The sequence below is a fragment of the Caretta caretta genome, chromosome 8 (genome assembly GCF_965140235.1).
Source record: "Caretta caretta isolate rCarCar2 chromosome 8, rCarCar1.hap1, whole genome shotgun sequence".
In the NCBI taxonomy this organism is placed as follows: Eukaryota; Metazoa; Chordata; order Testudines; family Cheloniidae; genus Caretta; species Caretta caretta.
This window is the reverse complement of record NC_134213.1, coordinates 98,550,409-98,575,780: the sequence shown is the minus strand read 5'-3', so window position 1 is coordinate 98,575,780 and position 25,372 is coordinate 98,550,409. Positions and strand designations below refer to the sequence as shown.

Below are 25,372 nucleotides of genomic sequence, written 5' to 3'. Positions count from 1 at the left end.
AAAATCATCATTGCCCTGACAGCAAAACCAAAACCATCAGTAAAGAGAGAGACACACAAAGAAACATGACAGATAAACAATTCTGAGGCTTTAATTTTTGTACACTGCTGGGCTGACCAAAAAGCTAACCTCTTGCCACAGCACATCATACAACTTTAGGCTTCAGTCCTGCAAACACTTATACACCTGAATTGCCCCACTGAATTCAATGGGATTGCTCACATGCATAAACTTACTCATGTTACAAGCATTTGTGGAATCAGGGTCTTATTCTTCAGATCATCTTTCAAAATGTGTCCCTCTCTTTATGGAATTAAATACCAAACATCCTCCACTCTTGGATATAAATAGCAAAGTACCATGGTGTATAGAAATTGTGTGGGGAATGAATAAAAGCACTGAGGTATTAGACCAATAATAGAGATATAGGGAGAAAATACATGTTCAAAGAGAAGAGAGATGAAGAAAGTCTAGAGCTGTGTTTTACAATACGTACTTCTTTTGCCTAAGAAAAATTATTTCATACTCAACACCTTTAGATGAAGCAAGCTGAGATAAATCCACAAATTTACCTGCTCAATACAGAGAGTGAGTATGGCCAGGTAATTAAAGGTGTCAAAAGATACATACAATTGAGTATCGGCATCATAAAGATGGTTGTTAAATCTAGAGGTAGTCGTAAAATAACAGAGACTACGTAGAGAGAAAAAAGCAGAGGGCCAAAGATTGATCTTTGTGGCACTGAAGGAGATGGTTCTTGGTACACCACCAGAGGGAATGAGTAGAGGGACACATAGGGACAGAAGCCTGTCCAGGAAGGAAGCAAGAAGAAGAGGGAGCAGGTCAAGGTGGTTTTTTTTTTTTATTAAGAGAAGGTCGCTGGGGCAGATTTGAAAGAGATTAAGTAGGTACCAAAGAATAGGGAGTTGTTGACAATTAATGCAAAGAGAGAAAGCAACAAATAGTAGGAGGGAAAGCAGGTCAAAGAAAGCATGTGTTCTTTAAGTAACTGGATTATGGCTGGAAGGCCCAGGGTGACAAAGGAAAGCAAGCAAAGGAAAGAGAAAGAGAGATGGAGACCACCTTGAATCACAACTATCTTAGCCTGAAGCAAGTTCCTCACACCTGCCAGGGAAAGGAAAACTGAGCGGCTGGAGAAGTCAGTTAAAATGACTTTGTGGCCACATTATTTTGACCTCACTACATCCTGAAAAGCCAGGTCTTTGGGAATGTTTGTCTCATATCACATTGATTGGGGCTTCACTGTCAAAATAAAAGAGGCTAGGGTTGCTGTGGGTTCCACTACAACATTTGTGGGACAAACCATAAGGAACCATGGTTTGAGCCATTACTAGGATCCTGAAATGTGTGATGGCTGTTTGCGATTATGAAAAGAAGCTGCGCATTAAAGTGCACAATAGCAGAGGGGCAAAAGATTGTGCAAGCTTTTTAAAAACTTGCATTTTAACTTGTTGAAGTCTATCTCACTGAAGCTACTCATTGCAGCTAGAATGAACAGGCAGATTGCTCCCCCGGGTGGCAGTTGGGAAAGCTGCAAGCCACCTTTTTATTTATTTATTTATTTTTTAGAACAGATTTTAAAAAAATTATTAAAACTAATATTAAAATTATATAATATAAAGGTTAAGGAAAGAGTGTCTGTACATCTGGGTATAGTGCTTAAATTATCCCAAAGTACAAAGGGTGGTTTAAAAGTAATACAATATATATACGGTACATAATCAGCAATAACCCAAATAAGATTAATACATTTAATGATACAATTTAGATATTAGCATCCAAGTATTCAGGTACATCACTCGTGAAAAGTTATACAGTGAGCTGGTTGTAGAAAGCAAATATAGGAATGAGTGTAGACTGTCCCTCAGTAATTGAGCACTTGAGATTGATGGATTATATCTACTAAGGGACAACCTGAGAAGTATTTCAGTTACTTTCCGATTTCCCTTCTCATTGGCACTCCAGCTCAGCTCTCCTGGTATTGCCAATGTCTGGTGATGTGCTGAGATAGATGTCCCTCAACCATCTGATGGCATCCAACACCACGAGTTGCCGCATCAGCCGAGCGTAACGTTGACTGATTCTGCATTCTCACAAAACTCACTTGTTACTGGGGTCCCATGCACCCAGGGCTCCGACGATCAGCAGGTAAGTTTGAACCTTGTAGCTCCTAGCTCTCAAGGTGTCTGCCAGAGGGAAGTATTTCTCCAACTTTCGAGACTGGGCATCGTGGAAGGCCGGGGTCCTGTTTTCAAAGGGAACTGTGAGGAACTACTGTGATGATCTTCTTCTGTTCCTCGTTGGTGATGACAATGTCCAGTAGCAGTTGGCTGTCTGTTCCAGGGATGGCTGAGTTCATAGCAACCTTCCCCACAGGTGGTGGGATGGCTCTGACCAAGCGATCTTGGATGGCATTGTTTGAGCAGAGCTGAGTAGAGTCTCATTAGCATAGCCACACTTCTTGTACTCTATGCAATGTTATTGTAGCCCTGTTGGACCCAGATACTGAAGAGACAAGGTGGGGTGAGGTAATCTCTTTGATTGGAACCACTTCTGTTGGTGAGAGAGAAAAGCTTTCGGGCTTACACAGAGCTCTTCTTCAGGTCTTTTTTATATTGTTAGTTCTATTTATGTATTTATTTGCAGAGGTCCTAAGTTTTGCTGTTTATTTTTAGGTAAACTGACTCATTCTAAGGAGTAAACACTTTTTTATAAAATCAGTCCTTAAAAATAATTTGCATTACCTAAAAAAAAAAAAAGGCCCCTCCAAGCCCCTTCATTCTTTATGATGAACTCCCGGCAAGCGTGAGACTTCTAGGGCCTGCTGGGCAACTCTACAGCCCTGCACTCCTAGAGCTGAATTCCTAGTATGTATGGGGTGAGGGAAAATTTTAGGGTCCACCACAGCTCTCTAGAAATAATTTGTACCACACTGCAGGAATTTTCAATACATATTTTATTTTTGCTTCAGTTGGGTTTTGTTGCATTAACACTCAAAAAAAAAAAAAGCCTAGACTTAAAACACTGGACATAAATCCATAGACGTAAACCGGATGGTACATTTTAGAAAAGAGCACTGACTGTGGAATATATAGAGGCAACTGTGATATGAAATATGAAATGCAAGTGTGGTTGCTCAGCTCTGCACATGAAATCCAATCAGCTGTGTGTGTGCAAGAGGAACAAAGCCCAGGCACCGACATACTGTAGTGATGAGTGCAGTTATAAATACCAAGACAGATTAGATGGGAGTGTGTAGAGCTGACAGACTCCACGGACAACAGCACTGATGGACACAATAGACAACAGCATAGAGGGCCCTGCGGAAATTGTGGGAAGGCTTTGGAGGACTCGTGGCCCTCAGCTGTGTCAGCTCCAGCCTACATTCACGCTACATGGACAGCTGACAAGGGCAGCTCACTCAAGAGCTGTCCTATACCCCTGGTCATGCCTGCCAACTGGCGTTACTACCACCACCAAACATGACAGAGGGGTTTGGGTCTGGGCAGGGGTCAAGTTGATGGGAATACTCAAGCTGTTACACATGGTAACTCTGTCGTAGAGGCACATTCTCCGTGGGTATAAGAGCAGTTTCCCTTCCACAACTGGTAGGCAGCACACAGGGGATAGCAGCATGTGGAACGTATGCAGGCTACACAAACGGCACTTGCTGCTGATGGCTATGTGACTCAACAGGACAATCCTGCTCAGGAGTTCTTTCACTAACAGTGTTAAAAATCCCATGTACTGTTATGCGAACCATGACAAGCCAGGCCTTAGCAAAGCATAGTTCTACAACACATTTCTCTTGCATTCTTTCCTTCGGCCTTTTAAAAGAGACAGACCTGGCACTGATTCACTCGATAATTCCCCAGTCAGTAAACACACAGTGTTCAGGTCAAGAACAATGGTAACTCATTCAACAAATGTTTCTATGCAAAATGGGTAAGCGATATATATTTTAGGATACATTAAAAACCATTTTCTTTTCAGTTCCAATAGGTAATTGCTTGGGACTTTTCTGTTCCCAACTTCTTTTAAATAGCATAGAAGTGGCTGGATAATAATTAAACGTTGAGAAAATAGGCCTGTTTCAACCACTGAAAAGCAGCAGCGATTGTCATTTTTCATAAAAAAGTGAAAATCTTTTTAATCTGTGACATTCAACATCAGCACTACCACAGTTTAAACATATTTAAGTCCCCCAATTCCTAAAAGGAATGGAAAATTACTCCATTCCCCCCAAAAACCTCACCATGCATTTTATTCTTAAAAAGTTTCATTTTTATTTTTCACCGTAGTACAAAAATACAATACAATGCGATGGCAAGACATTCTCCAAAAACATTCTGCAAAAAGGGGGAGAACCCCATAATGCTTCGATATAATCCATCTTCTCTTAATAAAACAATTGAAAGATGAACATACAATAGATAGGTGGAGTTTCAACCTGAATGCAAGTAAAGTCAAGTCACAAAGAGTTCCTACAAGAAAAAAAATGTTCAGAGTGAATATTCCACATGCGACTCTTAGATATTAATGAAAATAACTCTACTTGTGTTAGTGTTCATGGCAAAATTATTGGTTTGATATTTTTTGGCTTTTCAGAATAGAGCAGGCTTGAGTCACATCCTCCTACTCATGAGTTTCCCCACTGAAATCAAAGGGATGACAATGTCAGTCAGACGTGGGGGAGCAAGCGCTGATTGGAGACCAAGTGTTGGCAATTTGAAAACGTAAAAATCATTCCTCTTAAGAGGGTAAGATCTAGGCCTCTGGATACTAGTGGTCATTGTTTACACGGACAGATCTGACATATCCATTCAAGATGAGGTTGTGTATGCAAGTACATCAGCTATAAATAAGCGCTGAAGTGTAAACTAGACAGGGAGGAGAAGATAACACTGTATTTGATGGAGGTGTGTGAAAAATCAGATAGTGAGAGGAGAATTACGTCCTTCCAGTGCAGTATATTTCTTGGTACGTTTAAAGGTTTAAAAAAAAAAAAATTATTTATCCTTTCAGAGCTTCAGGGTGATGGAAAAGGAACGTTCAATATATATATTATAATTCATCTCCAAGATGTTTTTGTTTGAAAGCATCTCCTGTCAGCTTCTCTTGGGCTTCCTTCATTCCTTGGATAACTGTCAAATTAAATACATAGAATATCAGCTGGATCATTACTACACATGATATGGATCAAGTAAGGAAGTGCATAATGAAAAGTATTTTTATCAACCAATGGTGCAATCTTATAGAATAAACCCATTGGAAGTAGCCTGCAAAAGAAAAAAGTTAGAGTTATGCTCTTTTTGGCTTCTATTTGATGGATAAAGAAGCATTAAATATCTCCCACTCGTACTCTCTTCCCTTTCCCATACCTTTTTTAAGTTCATGCCTCATCTATCCTATTTTTGTTGGCAGACTCTATGGACAAAGAAAGAACTAGCAGGATTATGACATCAGATAATAGGCACATGAAACCTGATAATTTGAGAGGGAGGTAATTTTTAATCACTTTTTTTGCTCACAACTTAAATGGCTGAAATACACTTGGGTATCTGTATTTAAAGTTCAGCACTCCCCTAACAATCCACATCTCTAAGACCCTCTCCAGTATTACCAAGAAAGGCAAGTTTTGATATTCCTGATATTTCTAAGGTAAAAGATAAATTAAAAAAAAAAAATCTTGTATAAAGCCTAAGAGTGTTTTTGTTTTGTTCTTTTAAAAAGTCACAGCCGCAAAATTCAACAGAAACCTATTTTTCTCTTTTATGGGTCACCTTTAATATAACAGAACAAAGCTTTGCCTGCATCTATCCCCATCAGCACACCTAAGCCATTCTGCTGTGGTTCGTTACTTCAATGGCAGTTTCGTGCCTGCTTCTCTCAGGCGCCACTGAAAAAATCTCTACCAGAACAATTAAGAGGAATTGAGATTTTTACATTCAGAATATAATTAGAAAGATTCCCTCTGCTTTACCATGCACAAAACACAGTGTCACAGCTCTCGGCCTTGTTGGCTCTCTCAACAGCAAGGTGAGCAGTGAACCTGAACTATTCTTTCACAGGCAGGTGGCCTCTCCAGGGTCAAGGTAAACAAGGGAGCCGGCATGGAGAAGCCTGCACTGCTCTACATGCTGTTTTGTGGATACCTGTGATTCAGTATCCAAGACAACCAACACACCACTATTTGAAATGTACCAGTAAATTGCATGATGAGCTAAGTACATTCTATAAGTGGGGCTCAGTTTTCCTTAAGATCAGGTATGATGCTGATGTGATGGACTATAGGACTGGCAAACCCTTAGAGAGGTAACTTTTTTTCCTTATTATTCCTCTTCATCACCCTCCAAAAAACAGAATCACTACTCTTCCCAACTGATTATTTTAGGGCCATGTCTACAATCTCCCACCAGATCATCTCCACTGGTGTTAGCAATTTTGGAAGTCATAATATAGACTGGTTTCAGAGTAACAGCCGTGTTAGTCTGTATTCGCAAAAAGAAAAGGAGGACTTGTGGTACCTTAGAGACTAAACAATTTATTTGAGCATAAGCTTTCGTGAGCTACACAATGAAGTGAGCTGTAGCTCACGAAAGCTTATGCTCAAATAAATTGGTTAGTCTCTAAGGTGCCACAAGTACTCCATAATATAGACTGACACTGATTACAGGTGTGCCAATCAGACCCGCTCTTAACATGGTTAGATGACATGATTTTTAAAATTCTAGCAGCAACTGGCCTATACTAGGGCTCTGAAGGTTGCTTATACTGGTAGAGTTGGGCTGGCAAGATATTTTTGGAAAAAGTTTCCATAGCGTAGACAGGGCCCAAAAGATTGACAATTAGACACTTCTTGATTTGAGAACAGCATTGTTAATTAACCAGCTTATATCACACATAACAGGGCCACATTGCTCACAGCTAGCACCTGGTCCTAATGGCTATTTAGATATTTTACTGAAGAGATAGAATACATAAGGTAAATTAATTCTTCTTAAATGAGGTTGTCGTCTTACAGTTGTGTGAAAAGGGAAAGCACACAAATGGAGAAGCGTCCACATTTACATCAGAAGTCACAGATGGATATGTAACATCAAAGGCTGAATTTTAAATGATCAGAAACGCTTTTATTTTACATCATGATTCTGTAATAGAGGTCAATCCATCCACCCACAAGGTGCAAAAAAGCCACTCATTCACCTTATTTGTAACAGCTTCCAGTTGTGCTGTGTTCAGGAAAAGTTAGCATATGTGACTCCATTTTGGTTTGGGGCCCACCATTGTCTAAAAGCAAGCACATCATGCACCAGGAGGAGTGTTCCTTAGATACTGCATTCCTGTGAAAACCTCCCCCTTGTTTCCAGCCTGTTTTGACTCCCGGTTTCTGTTCTTTGTCTGTTCCTAACTCCCTGCCTCCTGGCCTTGTGATGTGGGCCTCCCATCCTGATAAGAAAAGTTACTGATGCATTGCTTTAGGACCATGTTGTGTAGCTGAAGAAATGGTTTAGCACGGGGAATGTACCTAGCAGGGATAGGTGGTAGATAAGGGAACGGTTTGTCTATTGGCTAAGGTTTCCGATGCACGAGGGCAACATGCTTTGCTACAAGGTATATAATCTTTGTATAACCTGCATTCGGGGTCCCCTTCTGACTAGCAGGGGGGCACCACGCTCGAGCATAATAAACTTAGTATCTTTGGGAACTCTGCAGTTGTGGACTTGGTTCACGTGCCTCAACCTAGACTCGAACTGCGCGTGACGTATCAGGTATAATTCGCAACTGCTGTGAACTATAGGTTACCTCCACTCAAAAAACAAGCTCACAATAGCTGCCATTCCTATGACATACCTGCAATGCACTCCCACTCAATTCAAATTTAGAGCTCATTCTCGCATACCTTGATCAGCATTGATGTAGAAATACTTATAGCTTGGGTTTCCTTTCTCATTAATAATCTCTGGATGGACCTTCCCACTGGGATCTGTGAAACGAGAAAGTGATTAAAATGTGTAAGTGGTGAAGATGACAAAGTAGTCCTATAAGAGGTTGTAACAACAGTGAGCATGCCTTACCCATGAAAAGGATTCTGGGAATATAACCACCATCAGGGCTAAAAGCTTCATCCTTTGGCTCTTCTTCATCCTATGGGTGCAAGACAGATGTAAGACAAAATTCTCCTTTCTAAGCAAGGGATCTAACAAAATGTAACATTTACTTTAAAGCTATTTTCTTCCAATGGTTATTATAAAATGGTAGTTTTAACTAACATGAACAGCTTGAAAAGAAGATAAATGAGTGCAAAATCCTCTACTTTTGCCAACAAAGTAAAAAGGTCACCCAACAAGTAACAGTTTTAAAAATAACTGTAAATCAAATATTTTCATCAGTTTACATTAAATGGACTCACTATTTTGGAGTTTTATAGGTATCTGGAATGTTTTATAGGTCATAAATCTGTATAGAAAAGCAATTTCCTTTCTTATTATTAGGGAATAGTATAATGTACAGATTGTTAATAAAAAAAATGGAACGGAATCAGCTGCATGAATAAAACCATATAACAATACAGTAAAGGTTTTATTTTTTAAACGATCAGTTATATCAGTCAATACTTTGTATCTATTAAATAAATATAAGAATTTAGTTAGGAAGGGATGGAGTCAGGAGAAATAAATAATGATAAGAAATAAGGGGGAAATGCTCAGTTACAAAAATAGTAGTATGGACATGAACTGTAGGGAAGCCTACCTCAAGGTTTACCATAATAAAATTATGGGCAAGTTCGGAGATCTCCTTGGATTCAGCAAATTTTGGCTTTAAAGCTAAGAAGAAAAAGAAGGGTGGGGGAGAAAAGAGAAAACTGTGTAAGAAAAAAAAAATCATAATTCAGGCCTACACCAAAATCACCACTCCATCCCTTCTTCCAGAGGTTAGGTGCTTGACTCTGAATAGTAAGTAACTAAATCTTTGTCTTAAATTACTGAACCCATAACACAGAGTGAAAGTTAACCAGCCCAATCCTCAGTGATCAGTCAGATGATGAATACTGGCCAAAAATAGTCACATGTGTAATTTTTGAACCAATGGTACAGAAGCAAAAACCTTTCTCTGTCCCATTACCAGTCACCCAAACCACCTCACCTAAATTTTTAGACCTATGTCATTATGGTTAGCCAGCTCCATTATATCACTGAACAAGACAAAAATCTAACCATCCACTGAGAAAGTCCAGTTTGGAATATGCAGGTTTACTGTTCTTTCAAACTTTTATAATTTTCCATACCAAGGATTAAGCCTTCAATAGAAATGGAAGGTACCTCCCATTTGGTGTGTTTTTTTAATAACCAATTTATAGCATGGATTTGGACAGCTATTAATTTATTGCATTGAAGATTTCTATTTGTGCACTACTATATTGATCTGAGCAAAAAGCAAATACTACACATGCTATGCTCCAAATGTAAATAATTATAGACTTGTATAAAGAAACCTTCCATTAAGGATTTTAAAGTGCTCTAGAATTAAATTCACATACCTTTGCAAGCGCCACACCAGGACTTGTGGATGATAATCATTAGAGGCAAACCACTTTAGAAAAAAAACAAAGCACAACTGACATCAATTCTAAGACACTTAACAAGACTGCATTCCTGAATGAAACTCTGAAAATGCACTTTCCAGTAATTAAAAATCTTAAAGAAGGCCCTACCTACTGGAAAAAGTCATAGATGTAAACTGATTCTATTGTGCTCCCGAAGCTTCATTTCCTTGCTAAAGTCTTCCCAAGTTATAACCATCAGCACCAAATAATCCAATAAAATGCCTTGTGATACTCTGTACCTCAAAATAGCACTCTGGAACCCCCATATCACCACTGTGATCTTATTATATTTTGTACAAAGTATACCTTGTGAGGTATCCTTTGAGAAGTTCTAATTGGTTGAACGTTACTATTCTGTTGAATTATATGTGTTACCATTGTATCTGAAGTTATGAAGTTTTGCTGTGTGTGTGTTACTGAAATATGTTGTATCTGGGAAACGCCCACTGCTAGTCTTTCATTGGCAACAAAGAAGCAACTAGCACTGACAAGACAGATTTACATCAGGACCAGTCAGATGTGTTTATGACCCATTAAGAAGAATCCATTCTCCCAGTGACTCCTCAGAGAGGGCATGTACACAATGGGGGCTATCTAACCCCCATGTCCCTGCAAGGATCTTTCTAGCACCTGGAGAAAGTATAAATGAGGGTCGATGACATCACCATTGTGCCTTTCTCCTCCCCCATTCAACATCTAGAAGATTGTTTGGAAGACAAAGACTTGGAACTGAGGAGATTGACAGGCTGAGAAGAGAATTCAGCCTGTGTAATAAGAACTGTAAACTGCCTGGAACATCCAATGGGGTGAGAAAAACTGCTGGATTCAAATCTTGGTCTGATAAAGTGTCAAATTTAGACTGCAATTTTCTTTTAAATTTCTTATGTAACCAACGTTGACCTCTATGCAGCTCTCCAACACCACTTTCTGCAAGCCATTACCCTCTGATCCCACTGAGGGTTACCAAAAGAAACTACAGCATTTGCTCAAGAAACTCCCTGAAAAAGCACAAGAACAAATCCGCACAGACACACCCCTGGAACCCCGATGTGGGGTATTCTATCTGCTACCCAAGATCCATAAACCTGGAAATCCTGGACGCCCCATCATCTCAGGCATTGGCACCCTGACAGCAGGATTGTCTGGCTATGCAGACTCCCTCCTCAGGCCCTACGCTACCAGCACTCCCAGCTATCTTCGAGACACCACTGACTTCCTGAGGAAACTACAATCCATCGGTGATCTTCCTGAAAACACCATCCTGGCCACTATGGATGTAGAAGCCCTCTACACCAACATTCCACACAAAGATGGACTACAAGCCATCAGGAACACTATCCCCGATAATGTCACGGCAAACCTGGTGGCTGAACTATGTGACTTTGTCCTCACCCATAACTATTTCACATTTCGGGACAATGTATACCTTCAAATCAGTGGCACTGCTATGGGTACCCGCATGGCCCCACAGTATGCCAACATATTTATGGCTGACTTAGAACAACGCTTTCTCAGCTCTCGTCCCCTAACGCCCCTACTCTACTTGCTCTATACTGATGACATCTTCATCATCTGGACCCATGGAAAAGAAGCCCTTGAGGAATTCCACCATCATTTCAACAATTTGCATCCCACCATCAACCTCAGCCTGGACCAGTCCACACAAGAGATCCACTTCCTGGACACTACAGTGCTAATAAGCGATGGTCACATAACCACCACCCTATACCGGAAACCTACTGACTGCTATTCCTACCTACATGCCTCCAGCTTTCATCCAGACCACACCACACGATCCATTGTCTACAGCCAAGCTCTACGATACAACCGCATTTGCTCCAACCCCTCAGACAGAGACAAACACTTACAAGATCTCTATCAAGCATTCTTACAACTACAATACCCACCTGCTGAAGTGAAGAAACAGAGTGACAGAGTCAGAAGAGTGCCCAGAAGTCACCTACTACAGGACAGGCCCAACAAAGAAAATAACAGAATGCCACTAGCCGTCACCTTCAGCCCCCAACTAAAACCTCTCCGACGCATTATCAAGGATCTACAACCTGTCCTGAAGGATGACCCATCACTCTCACAAATCTTGGGAGACAGGCCAGTCCTTGCCTACAGACAGCCCCGCAACCTGAAGCAAATACTCACCAACAACCACACACCACACAACAGAACCACTAACCCAGGAACCTATCCTTGCAACAAAGCCCGTTGCCAACTACGTCCACATATCTATTCGGGGGACACCATCATAGGACCTAATCACATCAGCCACACTATCAGAGGCTCGTTCACCTGCACATCCACCAATGTGATATATGCCATCATGTGCCAGCAATGCCCCTCTGCCATGTACATTAGACAAACTGGACAGTCTCTACGTAAAAGAATAAATGGACACAAATCAGATGTCAAGAATTATAACATTCATAAACCAGTCGGAGAACACTTCAATCTCTCTGGACACTCGATTTCTGATCTCAAAGTGACTATCCTTCAACAAAAAAACTTTGACAACAGACTCCAACGAGAGACTGCTGAATTGGAATTAATCTGCAAATTGGATACAATTAACTTAGGCTTGAATAGAGACTGGGAGTGGTTGAGTCGTTATACTAAGTGAAACTATTTCCCCTTGTTTATTCCTTCCCCCCCTCCCTCCCACTGTTCCTCAGACTTTCTTGTTAACTCCTGGAAATGGCCCACCTTGATTATCACTTCAAAAGGTTTTCTCTCCCCCCACCCCACTCTCCTGCTGGTAATAGCTCATCTTAAGTGATCACTCTCCTTACAATGTATATTTTTTCATGGTCTGTGTGTATGTATAAAATCTCCTCATTGTACTTTCCACTTTATGCATCCAATGAAGTGAGCTGTACCTCACGAAAGCTTATTCTCAAATAAATTGGTTAGTCTCTAAGGTGCCACAAGTACTCCTTTTCTTTTTGCGAATACAGACTAACACGGCTGCTACTCTGAGACCTCTATGCTAACACTTATAATCACTTAAAATCTATTTTCTGTAGTTAATAAACTTATTTTAATGTTTTATCCTTACCAGTGAATTTGTTTGAAGTGTTTGGGGAATCTGCTCAGATTACAAAGGCTGGGGCACATCCACTATCCTTTGACAAAGTGGTGTACTAATTAATGAATTTGCATCATTCAAGAGAAGGTCTCGAACAGCGAAAGATGGTTACATTTCTGGGGTGCAAGGCTTGGGAGCTGAGAGATTTGCTGGTGTCTCTCTTTCTGTATAGTTCATGAGTAGCTTCCAGAGCATTCATGCAACTTAGCTGGGCATGTCTCTGCATGCTGTTGGCAGAGTGATCAGAGCACCTGAAGGGGTTTGCTACTTGTCACTAGCACGGCCTTGTAAGAGACAGCCCAGGGAGGAGTGTTAAGGGGGCACAGTGGTCCGTCCTTTCCAGGTTGTAGCCTCAGGTATGTTACAGCCATCCAACAACTTTTCCAGCGTTCAAATTCTCTAACCTCCTTTGCATTAAATTCAATCTGCTGGCAATTAGACAGAAGGACCTTGAGTGCACTAGAGATTTTTCCTAACGTTTCCCAGTTTCTAGGAATCACCTGGTAGGGCCGGCAGGAGCACTACAGTAAACTGCCCTGAGCAAAAGGGACATTGCAACATTTTAAATGTGATGTTCACATTTATAGCTAGGTAATAAATATGATGTTCACATTTCTAGCTAGGAAAAAATAATAATAGGCATGCATGTAGGACATTTAACCACCATGTCACACAGCTCTGCTCTGAGAAAGGCTAGCAGACACAGTGCTTACTATGCCAACAGCCACCTGGAGCCCTGTTTTCACTAACATGCTCACTGTGTCTGCTACCAGTGGTAGCAGTAATAGGAAATCCAGGAATTCAGTAGACACAGATGGCAAACTCTATTTATTGTCGACAGTTTAAAAAATAAAAATAATAAAAAAAAACAAACTATGAAGCAGTTAAAAAATAGTAATGAATAAGCTGATTGATGGCTGAAGCCCAGAACAATCTCATTCTCTAAGTGGTAATGATGGCTACTGGTATAGTTACATTGCAGCTGGTCACTCTGTCAGACCCTAAAAATCTATCAATCATCTACTATAACAGGAATGATGTCGTGGCAACAGAATGGTAAGAACATAAGAATGGCCATACTGGGTCAGACCAATGGTCCATCTAGCCCAATATCCTGTCTTCTAACAACAGCTGGTGCCAGATGCTTCAGAAGTAATGAACAGAACAGGGCAATTATCAGGTTGTCCAGTCTCAGCTTCTGGCAAAAGGTTATCAAAAGATAATTTCACGAGCCCACTCCCATTCCCTTTCTCTAGACTTTCTGATGGAGCAGCAGTCCACTATCAGAAGCATTCCATAAACCAGTGTTGATTTCTATGTTCCTTTCTATGAAGCACTGTGGGAATCACCAAAAGTATCTTGGGGCCCACTTGAGGAGAAAGTGTGGAGAGCTGCAGGATGTGGGCTCATGATATGAAGGACATTGAGGGAACCCCTATTTTAAACAATCAACTACTAGAAGTTTATGTTGAAACTTTCTGCAAAGGAAGAGTCCAAATATTGATTTGCCAGTTACTTCATGTATACTTATTACTAAACAAGACTCCCAAGAAAAAGTAGAAACGTTATTCTCCTATGTTTGTAGATTTTAAAGCCAGAAGGGACCATTATGATCTTCTAGTCTATTTCATCCTACATAACACAGGTCACAGAGCCACACCCACTAATTTCTACATCAAACCCATAATTTCAGTTTGAGCTAGAATGCAGAATCAGTCAACACTATGCTTGGCTGATGCAGCAACTCATGGTGTCGGACACAATCAGGTGGTCGAGGGACATCTACATAGAACACATCACTGGACATCGGCAATACCAGGAGGGATGAGCTGGAGTGCCAATGAGAAGTGCAGTCAGGAACGTAACAAATACTTTCCTCATGGATTGTATATTCTAAGTGGACAACCAACCTAATTCTCAATTACTGAGGGACAATCTCCACTCATTGATATATTTTGCTTTCCACAACCAAATCTCTGTACAACTTTTCATGAGTGATGTACCTGAGTACTCGGATTCTAGTATCTAAACTGTATTCTTGAATCTATTCACCTAAATTTGGGTTATTGCTGATTATGTACTCTATGTATCATGTGACTTAAAAATTAACTTCATTTTTGTGAATAATCTAACCACTATACCCAGATGTACACACTCTTTTCCCAACCTATGTATTATATATTTTTTTAACATTAACTTTAATAAAAATTTTATATCTTTTAGAAATACATCTCATAGTCACTTAAAGAGTTCCGGTGATTTAGAACCCACTATATCCCTATACAGATTGTCCCACTACTTAATTACTTAACTGTTTAAAATTTGCACTTTATTTCTAGTCTGAATTTGCCTAGCTTCAGTTTCAGATCACTGGATCTTGTTATACCTTTGTCTGCTAGATTAAAGAGTCATGTGCTATCAGAAATCTCTTCCCCATGCAGGTAGTTGTAGATAATGTCACCTCTTAACCTTGTCTTGGATAAGCTAAATAGAGTTTCTTAAGTCTTTCACTGTCAGACAGGTTTTCCAGACATCAAATCATTCTAGTAGCTCTTTTCTGAGCCCTTTCCAAAGTGTGGACACTGGGTTCCAGTAAAGGTCCTACTAATTCTGTATACAAAGATAATACCTGTTCATATATTAACTCCAAGCAAACAAGTTCTTCTAAAATCTTGTCCTAGAAAGCACCTCTGCTTCTTCACTAACATCTCACAATTATATAAACATTTTCCACACAGCAAGATTCATCCGCACTAGAAAGCCGCCGTCTCTAGGGTAGACTTTTGGGGGTTTAATATATGTCTTTATTTTCTCCAGTTTGGGAAGTATGAAATTTAGCAGTATGTTAAAATATTTCTGAATGACACGGTCTAACACATGATCAGAAATTGACAGAATTACAGGTAGAATTGAAAAAAAACAAACACATGTGATTTGATTGGAATGGATTATTTCAGTAAACTAGGGGTTTTTTGAAAATATGCAGGCAAACAATATTTCCCCCAAGATTTGTATATCAGCTAAGCCTTGACTTCCCTTTACCTCAAAATATTGCATTTTAAGTCACCAAGTTGTTTTTTTAAAGTTGTTTTGGATATAGGAATATGAAGCCATTCTAGACAGAACCTGAAAGCGTTAGACTTAGGGAGGGAGTATGCCTGGTGTGGTATCTAGATTTCTAGCTATGTATATCTCATATCATGCTGTGCAGAACATAGGAAAGGGCCGCTACAAATGTCAATTTAGACACAAATTGTGATTGGGTAACAAGAGTAAGAAGTTACACTGCATGAAGTTTTTAATTAAATATGAATCATGGTAGTCCAAAACAGCTTTGATGGAGGTAAGTTTACTGGCTAGCTGCTACTACTAGTGAAAATGAAAGTAAATACCTTTGTTTTCTTGAAAACAAAATTTTATGGAAAAATGTACAGGGGGGTCACTATAAGGTGGAGTCTAATTTTTTAAACACGTTTTACATAGCACTTTTTGACACCTTACATTAAAAGTAAGAATTTCAGAAGTTGAATTTCTTGCTCATTACTTCAGTCAGGGCCAACATTTCCACTCATGTTGTTCATTTGCTGCAGATATCTCAGTTTGGATGATTCACTATAGATATGAAAGTGTGTTTCACTTTTATTTATAATCACTTTCAGGTTTTCATGCAAACAGTATAATGCTATAACATTTGGCCTGTTAACACTGCAAGGGAATTTTATAAAAACTGTTTACACAAATTAAAAAAAGTCATGCAAGTCTATCAGCTGTATAGGGTTATCCAGATCTTGTTTGCATACAAGAAAAACTAAGCAAGGAAGTATGGAATTATAACTAGGAATAATCTGATGGAGAAAAGGACAATTTATCTGAATATCAGGGAGAAAAAACTCCAGTAGTTAGATACATTAAGCTGTGGAAATAATGTCTTAAATGAAGTAGTGCACACCATCACTTCGGATACTTGAAGACAGGACAAAACAAAATGCTCTGCCGAGAACAGGTTTGCATTAGCAGAGAGGTGATCCATTAAGGTTTTTTCTACCTCAGACCTCTAAGATTTTTTTTTTTTTACTTGACAGTGTCTCTTTGCACCTTATAGTCTGTTTCTAACAAGAGAGTGGCATGTAAAAGGAAAAATGTAACAGAAGGATTTTTAAAGCCACATCACAATGGCCACACACCCTTAGTAAAGTAAGATCCCAAATCCCTTCACAGAGCCAGAGGCTGCTGCAGCCAGAGGGATATGGGGCAAGAAATACTCCCATGTGGAGAGTAACAGTATCTTTGCAGGGACAGCTGATACATGGAGAGCACAGAAGGCAATCTGGCACCAGAGAAAGCACACAATAGATGCAGGCAAGGAGCCAGGATGTTAGAGGAGTGTGGCATGGGATTTTTACCAATTAAACTTATAAAACTGTAAAAGTCTTCCCAGGGCAGTGGTGGCAGTGCTAATGCTTGGTTCATTTTAAACGAGATTGTTCCTTACATTATATTGTTCCACCTTGCAGTGGATGACGGCATTGAATTACTTAAATTTATAGAAAAGAATGAGAGGTATGAATGGAAGCGTCCTTCCAGTTATAACCAATTATAGTCCTGAGTACCAAGAAAGGGGGGAAATTGTGCTAAGAGATGCATATACGGTCAATTCCAATTTTAACCACAGAAATATATTATCAGCATAGAAGCTGCTTCTCTGTAGCATACACAGAACATGGGCACACATTTTCCTGCCCAAACTAATATTAGAACATCAAACGAATTAAGGGATGTTGAGAAAATAGAATGTTACACCCTCACTGATTTCTTTCATGTAGCCCAACATGATTTCGCTCTTTCTTCAGCAGTAGGGTGACAGATTTATCCGAAAGATATACTAAAGTTATAACAGTATCAATGATTCCCATTTAATAAGTGAACACAGTCCAGCCAGCCAGCACCTGGTCTAGTACCACACACTACTATCAAGGGCAAACTTTTCTAGACAGATTTTGAATTGAGGGGTGTATAATTACTAAAATAGAATTCTCAGCAAATCAGGTATCAGAGATGTTTTACTGCTTTTGACCACACACTTCCCAGCTTTTATTCTTTCCAATTTAATTGCCCACAGGGGGCAAAGTGGGGTCCCTTTACATAGCAGCTAGAGTCATTTTTCAGTCTCACAATATATAAATCCACGTACTGACTGGTATATATTATTGGGTAGTCAGAGCATATGAACTTTTATACTCACTGAAGTGACCCGCCCCCCACTTTATGCCATCATTCCAGACAAATAAATGAATGTTTAACAGGGAGGGAAGCCTTCCTCAAAAGGCAAAGAGAAGCAGGTATGCATATGCAGGGAGAGGGTTCATACTAAGATTAGGGTTAAACAGAAGGACAGGATCCAAAACTGAGTTAGCAAGCAGGTATGTCTACACAGCAGAATTAGTACATGGCAAGCCGGGGTGTAAATCTACAGCGCTCTAGTATACCATGCACTGACTGTTTTGCCCATGCTGGTGCTCACTAAAAATTACCTAGTGTGCTTTGACCTACTACTGTTCACAGAGCACTAAGGAAATTTTAGTGCACAGCAGGAGGTGCAAGCAGACAGGTACTGGGAAGCATGCTACAGCATGTAGATTTACACCCCAGCTTGCCATGCACTAACTCCCCATATAATCTCTTAATTAAGGCATATAAAAGAGTTCCAAGGGGTGTATGCAATCAGAGCAGATACTGTAATAATGAAGTACAATTCAGATCATCCTCATTGTGAGAGCACCTGCTGTTAACTGAACAATTAGTGTATTTAGCCCAGGATCTGCCAATGACTTTGGAAAGGAAACCACAGAAAGTTGCTGAAATAATTGTTTTGAAAGTAAATTAAATATTTCATTCCATCCCAGGCACAGGATTTCAAAAAGAGAGACAGACATTTGAGTTCACAAAGTAAACATATTTCCACTGTCTAAACTGAAGATTAATTTCCTGGGTTCAGAAAAACTTTTGAAAACACCCCCAGTTTTTAAAAAGGCTATAAGTCCCAATCCTGGAGTAGCAAGGCCTCCTTTGTACAGTCTGATGAATCCATTTTATCCTTGCCTTATTTAGGGCAGGCACAAAAAAACCCAGATGAAAGATTATTGTTCCTCAAGATGCTGCAGCAGCATGAGAGCTCAGCTCCCCTGTAGCATTCCTCTTTGGACACTGCAGAGACTATACGGTTAATGGGGTTTGGCTCTCCATAGCCCCCATTAGTAGACTTTTGGGATGCTTGAGGATGCAATGGCTAGCTGCCTGTAGCTGTCCTTGTTAGGCATTCCTACTCAGATGCTGAGGCTGCTACTTGGGGGGGGAGGGGGGGGGGAGAGGGGTGTGCACACCCACTACTCCTGTTAGCAGAAATCGTGGACCACCGCAGCTGGTTCTCCATACTCGCTCTGGTTGGATACTCTTGCTCAGATGATGGGTAATGCAGGGCCCTCCTGTCTATCAGCACAGACTTCTGGTCCAGGCACTGGAGACCAGGGACTAGGGAGAGCCAACTTCCCATTGGCATAGACTCTTATTTTGGGGGATGTGGAGGCTCTCGGTGACTGGACCCCATTAGCCAGCCCTCCTGTTCAGACACTGGACTAGGGAGACTACAGGGGTCACTGGATGCTGCGGCTCAGGTACTGCAGGAACATGTTGGCCAACTGGGGCAGGTTCTCCTCACTAGGATGCATTTTGGTGTAGCTGATGAACTGCCTTCGGAGCCGACTCAGCTCAGCCATGCCCAGGGGCCGGCTCAGCACCAGCCCCTCGCTGGCCCCAGCCACCTGGATCAGCTCCCCAGGCTGGGCCCCGCTCCTTTGGGCGGCCAGCACGGCAGCCAGCACCTCCTGGGTGACCCGGTCCAGCTGGTGGAGGAAGCCGGCGGACTGCAGGGGCTGCGAGCGGGTGGACTGGTTGGGCGGGGGCGGCCTGCTCTCGAAGAGGGCGGCGCGGATCTCCGCCAGCGGCAGCGGCTCCTGCCCGTGCACGATGAAGAGGGGCCGGTCCCAGCGGTTCCGCGAGTCCGGGGTCTCGAAGGGGCCCGCGGACGGATGCGGGGCGCCCCCCGAGCAGTGCAGCAGGCAATGCGGCGTGCCCGCATGCTTGGTCACGCAGTAGAGCTCGTAGCGGAAGCTCTTCAACTCGTTCCCCGCGTCGACGATCACCACGTCCCGCCGGCTCAGCCGCCGCTCCACCTCAGCCCGCAGCGCCGCGCGGCCCCCCGCGGCCTCCGCCACCACGTGCACCGGCCGCTCCTCCGCGCTCAGCGCCCCCCGCAGCTCCTCGGCCCGCCGGCTCTTCCCGCTGCCCGGCAGCCCGCACAGCACCACGAGCGGCATCTTCCGGCCGCAGCCAGGGACGCCGCCATTATAACCCGGAAGTCCCTCGCAAGCACATCCGGGGCGGGCAACGAACGTCACTCCCGGCCCCAGGGCCACAAGAGAGCTTGGCCCTCAGCACGAGGCGATGTCAGGCTCTAACGCCCCTATGCAGGGAGGGGAGGGCTGGGGGCGAGGGAAGCACGTCACAGTGTGGCCCAGCCACAGCGCCCCACCGCATAGCAACCAGCCACCCCACGGCACTGCCACCCGACAGGCATCGCCCCAGGTCACACAGTCACCCTGCAGGGCACTACCATCCCACAGCGCATCACCCCAGGCCATTGTACATAGCTTCTCCATAGTGCACAGCCACCCCATGGTGCCACCGCAGGCCACAGCGCTCAGCCACCCCATAGCGCACACGCACGCACACACACAAAGATTTTGTCTCACCTACACACAAGGTTTTGTCTCACCTATGTACTCCTTGGTCTCATACAAGCTTTGCCACTCACAGGCACTCAGATACTACAGAATCTGGCTAGATATGTCACCTGGGTCTGCCCTTCCAGCAATGGAAGATGGGGCTGTGAAATTCACTGACTGACCATTCACTGCATTAGCCAAGACTAAGGAAGAGACATCTCACTGCCAAGGCTTGACAACCTCCCTCCCACTAGCTTGTTGTCTCACTAAATGTAAGGCGAACTGCGTAAGGTCACATATACTTTTCTATGGAAAAACAATAGTGCAGTAATTACCACAAATACTGCAGTAAAGTGGTTTTTGGAAAGGCATATTGCATGGATACCATTACGTACAGTTAAGTGCCACCTTAGAATTCTCTAACTGCACCTGCTATGTTAATTTTATGTCCTCACTACACACTCTCATATTGTGAGTGGGAGAAAACAGATGGATCAGTTTGAATGCAAAATTCAAATTCTAGCTATATCTTTCATAAAAATCTAGTATGTAATTTTTATATTTTTTAAAATAAGGAAATATTTTACACTTCCAGATTGGTGTCACAGATATAAAATAATCTTTTCAATTAACTCTATGGCCTCAGTCCTGCAAACATTTATGCATGCAACTGCAAGTAGTCCTGTTGAGTTCCAAAAAACCTATTCATGTATGTAAAGTTAAGCACTAGTTTAAAAGTCTGCAGGACTGGGGCCCATGTCTCTTTCTGTATTGTAGTAGGTTGTCAAAAAGCATGAGAATTTTCTTTTCAGCTCAATGATGCAATAAAGCCTCAATCCAGCAATTGGATCTGTGGGTAGATCTATGTAAACCTATGAAGATCTACACGGCCTCAAGGATGTATCTACCTGGAAGATCTGATTGCAGTATCAAAGCTTATCATTCTCAAATGTTAAATGTTTTCTCTCTGATGTATTATCTGGGTCTGTAGGTTCTCCTATACCACCTGGATATTTTTACACATAACTAGCTCTGATTAAATATAGGATCAATGCAGAATCTTTTTTCTCTTTTTAATGTAAAGCCACCCTGTGAACTTAAATTGTATAACATACCTGGCTGCTGCCTCTTTCTTCCCATCTTCTAGTGTCCTCCAATGAATGTGATCTCCAAAACCTAGAAAAGGGAAAGGTTTATAAAAGTAGCATAATTTAAAATGTCAAATGACAGATAAATATATTTTCTGACACTATCAACTAGTTTTATTTCCCTTCTTTAGCAAGCATTTTTTATATGTAACCATTTGTTTTCAATATTCATACTCACTATCACTTGAATCTCTGTTCTTGGATAATAAACTTACTCTTGTTTTCACTATACATATACCTACGTGCTGTGCATTCAGCAGAGCTGTGTTCTAAGATATAACTAGCAAGCTATAGGGTACTGTTCCTTTAGAAACAGCAGGCCTAGTAATTCTAAGTAATTCAGTGAATAAGCAGCCGGACCTTACAGACAGCGTTCAGAGGGCTTAGGAGACGGGTGTGCCTATTGCTGTCTGCAGAGCCCTGGCGGGGAACACTGCCAGAGGCTGGGGTAGTCAGGGAGCTGACACACAGCAGGCACAGGCAAGATTTGCTCATAATTGGATTTGTTGGGTAAAGTTAATTTTCATATTCCTCTTTCATAATAATGCAAGGTCTAAGAAGACTGGGGAAAATTCCAATATTAATACCTTTTGGTCAATTATTAAAGAACATGGGGGCTCAGTTCTGCATGCCCTTACTCATACAAGTAGTCCCACCAATTCTGTAATTAACAGACATGCAATGTAAGCTGTGTATCCTGAAGTGAAGACAAGGAGAGGATGCAGAATGGCACCAAGATCTGCTATCAGCACTATCCATCGAATAAGATAGCAGGATTGTCTGTGTCACTCTAAAGTTTAGAATGTCTGTTAAGTCAGTGTGAAGCGATGGAAACAGATACAAACAGAGCTGAGAGCTCTTTTTGTATAGAATATCACCAGGTTCAATCACCACTGGGATTCGCAGCCTGTTACTGTCCAATGTTTAAGTTCTCAGCCATTTTTTTTTTGCTTTTTTTACACATTATGAATTACACCCATACAACAGCATGGCTTTCACCTATCACTATGCTATTTTTCTATTTAGAGTTAAACAGTACATAAGTGTGCCTATCCAGGCGTCCAGGCATCTTTGCCATTTATTAAAAATATAACCGTACTGGTACAATATATTTCTGTATGGGACCAAATTCTATTGCCTATTAAAGTCCCTTTTCTGCAAAAGTATTTAACTGTGTGCTTTACTTTAAGTACATGCTTAAGTCTAGTTCAATGTGATTTAAGTATATGCGTGCTTAAGCATTTAGCTTAATCAGGCTGTAAACAGGCAGTAGAAGTCTCTGATGTCAATGGGGACAAGACTGGGGGTATGGGGTACATTTAGCTCAAGGGAACCTTACATAAAATATTCAGGGGGATGAGGAGGAGCATTATTTCTTGTAATCAATGATATTTAAATATACATTAGATCACATTTCTTTCTAGTAAGCAAGGATGACTACATTCATTAAAAATAAAATCATTACAATCTTCCCTCGCTCCCATGACCTGATTAATATTAATAGTTTTATTATCAAAAAAATTAAGAACTACCTTTCCACGATGAATGGAATTCTGTTACTAACAAAATGCAACAATCAACAGCTTATGAAATAACCTTATTTTTAAAAATAGGGACCTCTAGAGTTTAAATTCAACTATCAAAAAAAGATAACTAGTAATAATAAAGATACTTCTTCCCTGTCACTGAAGAACATAGTCAAGAACATTTATAAACGGACTAAACCTGCTCCTCAAATTCCAGACTTCAGAACAAAGATAGGGAAATAAAGTAAGGTGGACTGAACAGAGCTGGGGAAAGATAAATCCAAATCATGGTACAGGATAGTCGAACAACTATAGGTTTATTAAGAAAAGCTGAAATCAGTAAATAATGTAAATAGGTAAGATAATATGGATAGAAGGGATTGAGTCAGAACAAGTGACAAGAGAGGGGATGGTAGTGGAAGTACAGTTTACTGGAATTTGAACAGTAGTGAAAGATAAAAACTATAGGACAAACCATACAATATCTACTTGATCACCTATTTACTAGCCATAACCCAATGTGCTTATGTTGCATAGTTGTAGGGATGTCAAAATGGGACAATCTGAAGGGGAAATTAAAAATTTAATTGAGATTTCATTGACAGACCATTTACAAAATCCTTCAACAGCAAAGAAATTTTAAAAACTGCCTTAAAACTATCTCAGAACTAACAAATCTTCTTCTAAATGAAAATGAGACTTGGCAGGTCTGCTACAACCAGCAATTGACAGTTTTGAAAAAGAATAAACCTGCTAAGCCCCTCTTCTCCACTCCACAACATTAAGGCATTTCCTACTGTATCACAGCTGCATTGCTATTGCTCATAATCAATTTATGGCCTGGCACCATAATATCTTGTAGGTTTCAGTCTCAGTTCTACCACTAAAGTGATTATCTCCTTACTCCCCCTACCGATGAAATTTACCTAAATAATCAAGATTACTATTTGAATGCATTATTGCAAATATTAAATACAGTTCTGGGGTGCGCGGAAGGGACCCTCCTGATTAGGGATTTATTTACTTATTTATTTATAGCAATCATAAAAGCTTAAATACAAGCAAAAATAAAAGAGATGCCAAACCCTTGCCAAGCCCTTCTCCAGCAGAGGATGTGGTAAGCACCAGGAAAATCAGGCAAAGAAAGAGATTGGAGAGTGCTGCTGTTAATTGAATCTTCATGGTGTCAACTTGGATCCTCGGCAGCACAATGAATACTTCTCGATGGCCACAGTCAGCAAGATCAGATCAAATCAGGTTTAGGGTATTTTTTTTTTTTTAACCCAGGAAGTGATGTTAGGCGGATGTGGGTGGTGCTTCAGAGTCCTGTATCAGGTTAATAATAAAAGGAACAGATCCCCCAAAATCTGAATCAGAGACTTAGCAAAATTATTTCTGATCTATAGCTTCAGCTCTGCATATTTGATTCCAAACTGGCCACTTTCCGAGAAGAGACATTGCCTTGGGGGTGGGGGAGGCTTTTAAATAGTAATTTCATCTAGATTTGAAAGGGGAGCTCATCCAATTCACACATGCAAACTGGTTTTACCGCCAGCCCCTCATGAGGAGTAGTAATATTGCTCAAATCCAGATTTTGGTTAAAGCTATAATTGTTACCAGCATGATTTAATGTTTCACTAACCCAGTCTACATATGTCTTGGACGATTGACAGAGAATTGATCGAAATTGATTGGTTGCTCTTCAGTACCTGCAAGCGGGGGGTGGATTTCAGTTTTGTTTTATTCTGTTAAAAAAAAAGTGGAGCGTATATATCACTATGCTCAAAGCGGAACGATCTTCGGGGTTGGATACATTTAACGCCTAGCTGTTTGCAAACTGAGAAAGTAAAAGCTGGATTATCGCAGATCTTGATTTATATGTTTTACAAATTGGAAGCTGTGGGATTCCAAGAGCTCTTACATTTTTAAAAACCTGCTTCTTAAAGTCTGCCTTACTGTACAAATGCTGACCAGCTAGCCTCTAAAACCTGGAATCCTGAGAACTATCCCAACATGCTGCTAACTCCGCTCAATTAGCGACTGGTATCTTCTTGGGAAACACTTCCTCGGTTTGCAACCCTGGGCACTTTCCCATTTTGCAAACACCACGGCTTTTCTTTTTTGCAACAAAACAAACAAACTCAGCACCTAAGATAAAGCAATTTCCCTGCCTACGGCAGTGCAGAAAAAAC

The 25,372-nt window shown here is 41.1% G+C and overlaps 2 protein-coding genes across 2 annotated transcripts; both read right to left on the bottom strand.

Annotated features, from left to right (window-relative positions):
- Nucleotides 1-4,282: 4,282 nt before the first annotated feature.
- Nucleotides 4,283-24,471, bottom strand: TXNDC12 (thioredoxin domain containing 12). Its single transcript, XM_048860843.2, has 7 exons — nt 24,266-24,471; nt 21,622-21,682; nt 9,563-9,615; nt 8,776-8,849; nt 8,100-8,169; nt 7,925-8,008; nt 4,283-5,165 (listed from the first exon to the last, which is right to left on the bottom strand). Exons 1-7 carry the CDS (start codon nt 24,360-24,362, stop codon nt 5,086-5,088), a joined length of 519 nt encoding a protein of 172 aa, XP_048716800.1. The 5' UTR covers nt 24,363-24,471; the 3' UTR covers nt 4,283-5,085.
- KTI12 (KTI12 chromatin associated homolog) lies at nt 13,526-20,259 on the bottom strand. The gene has a single exon (XM_048860841.2). It carries the CDS (start codon nt 20,096-20,098, stop codon nt 19,376-19,378), a length of 723 nt encoding a protein of 240 aa, XP_048716798.1. The 5' UTR covers nt 20,099-20,259; the 3' UTR covers nt 13,526-19,375.
- Nucleotides 24,472-25,372: the final 901 nt, after the last annotated feature.

Bases quoted from the DNA above. Each gene is read 5' to 3' on its own strand.
- KTI12 (XM_048860841.2), bottom strand. From the start codon at position 20,098: ATGCCGCTCGTGGTGCTGTGCGGGCTGCCGGGCAGCGGGAAGAGCCGG.
- TXNDC12 (XM_048860843.2), bottom strand. From the start codon at position 24,362: ATGAAGATTCAATTAACAGCAGCACTCTCCAATCTCTTTCTTTGCCTG. The intron at 8,850-9,562 runs GTATGTGAATTT...TTTTCTTCTTAG, and splicing joins CTGGTGTGGCGCTTGCAAAG to CTTTAAAGCCAAAATTTGCT. The intron at 8,009-8,099 runs GTAAGGCATGCT...CTCGTTTCACAG, and splicing joins TCCCAGAATCCTTTTCATGG to ATCCCAGTGGGAAGGTCCAT.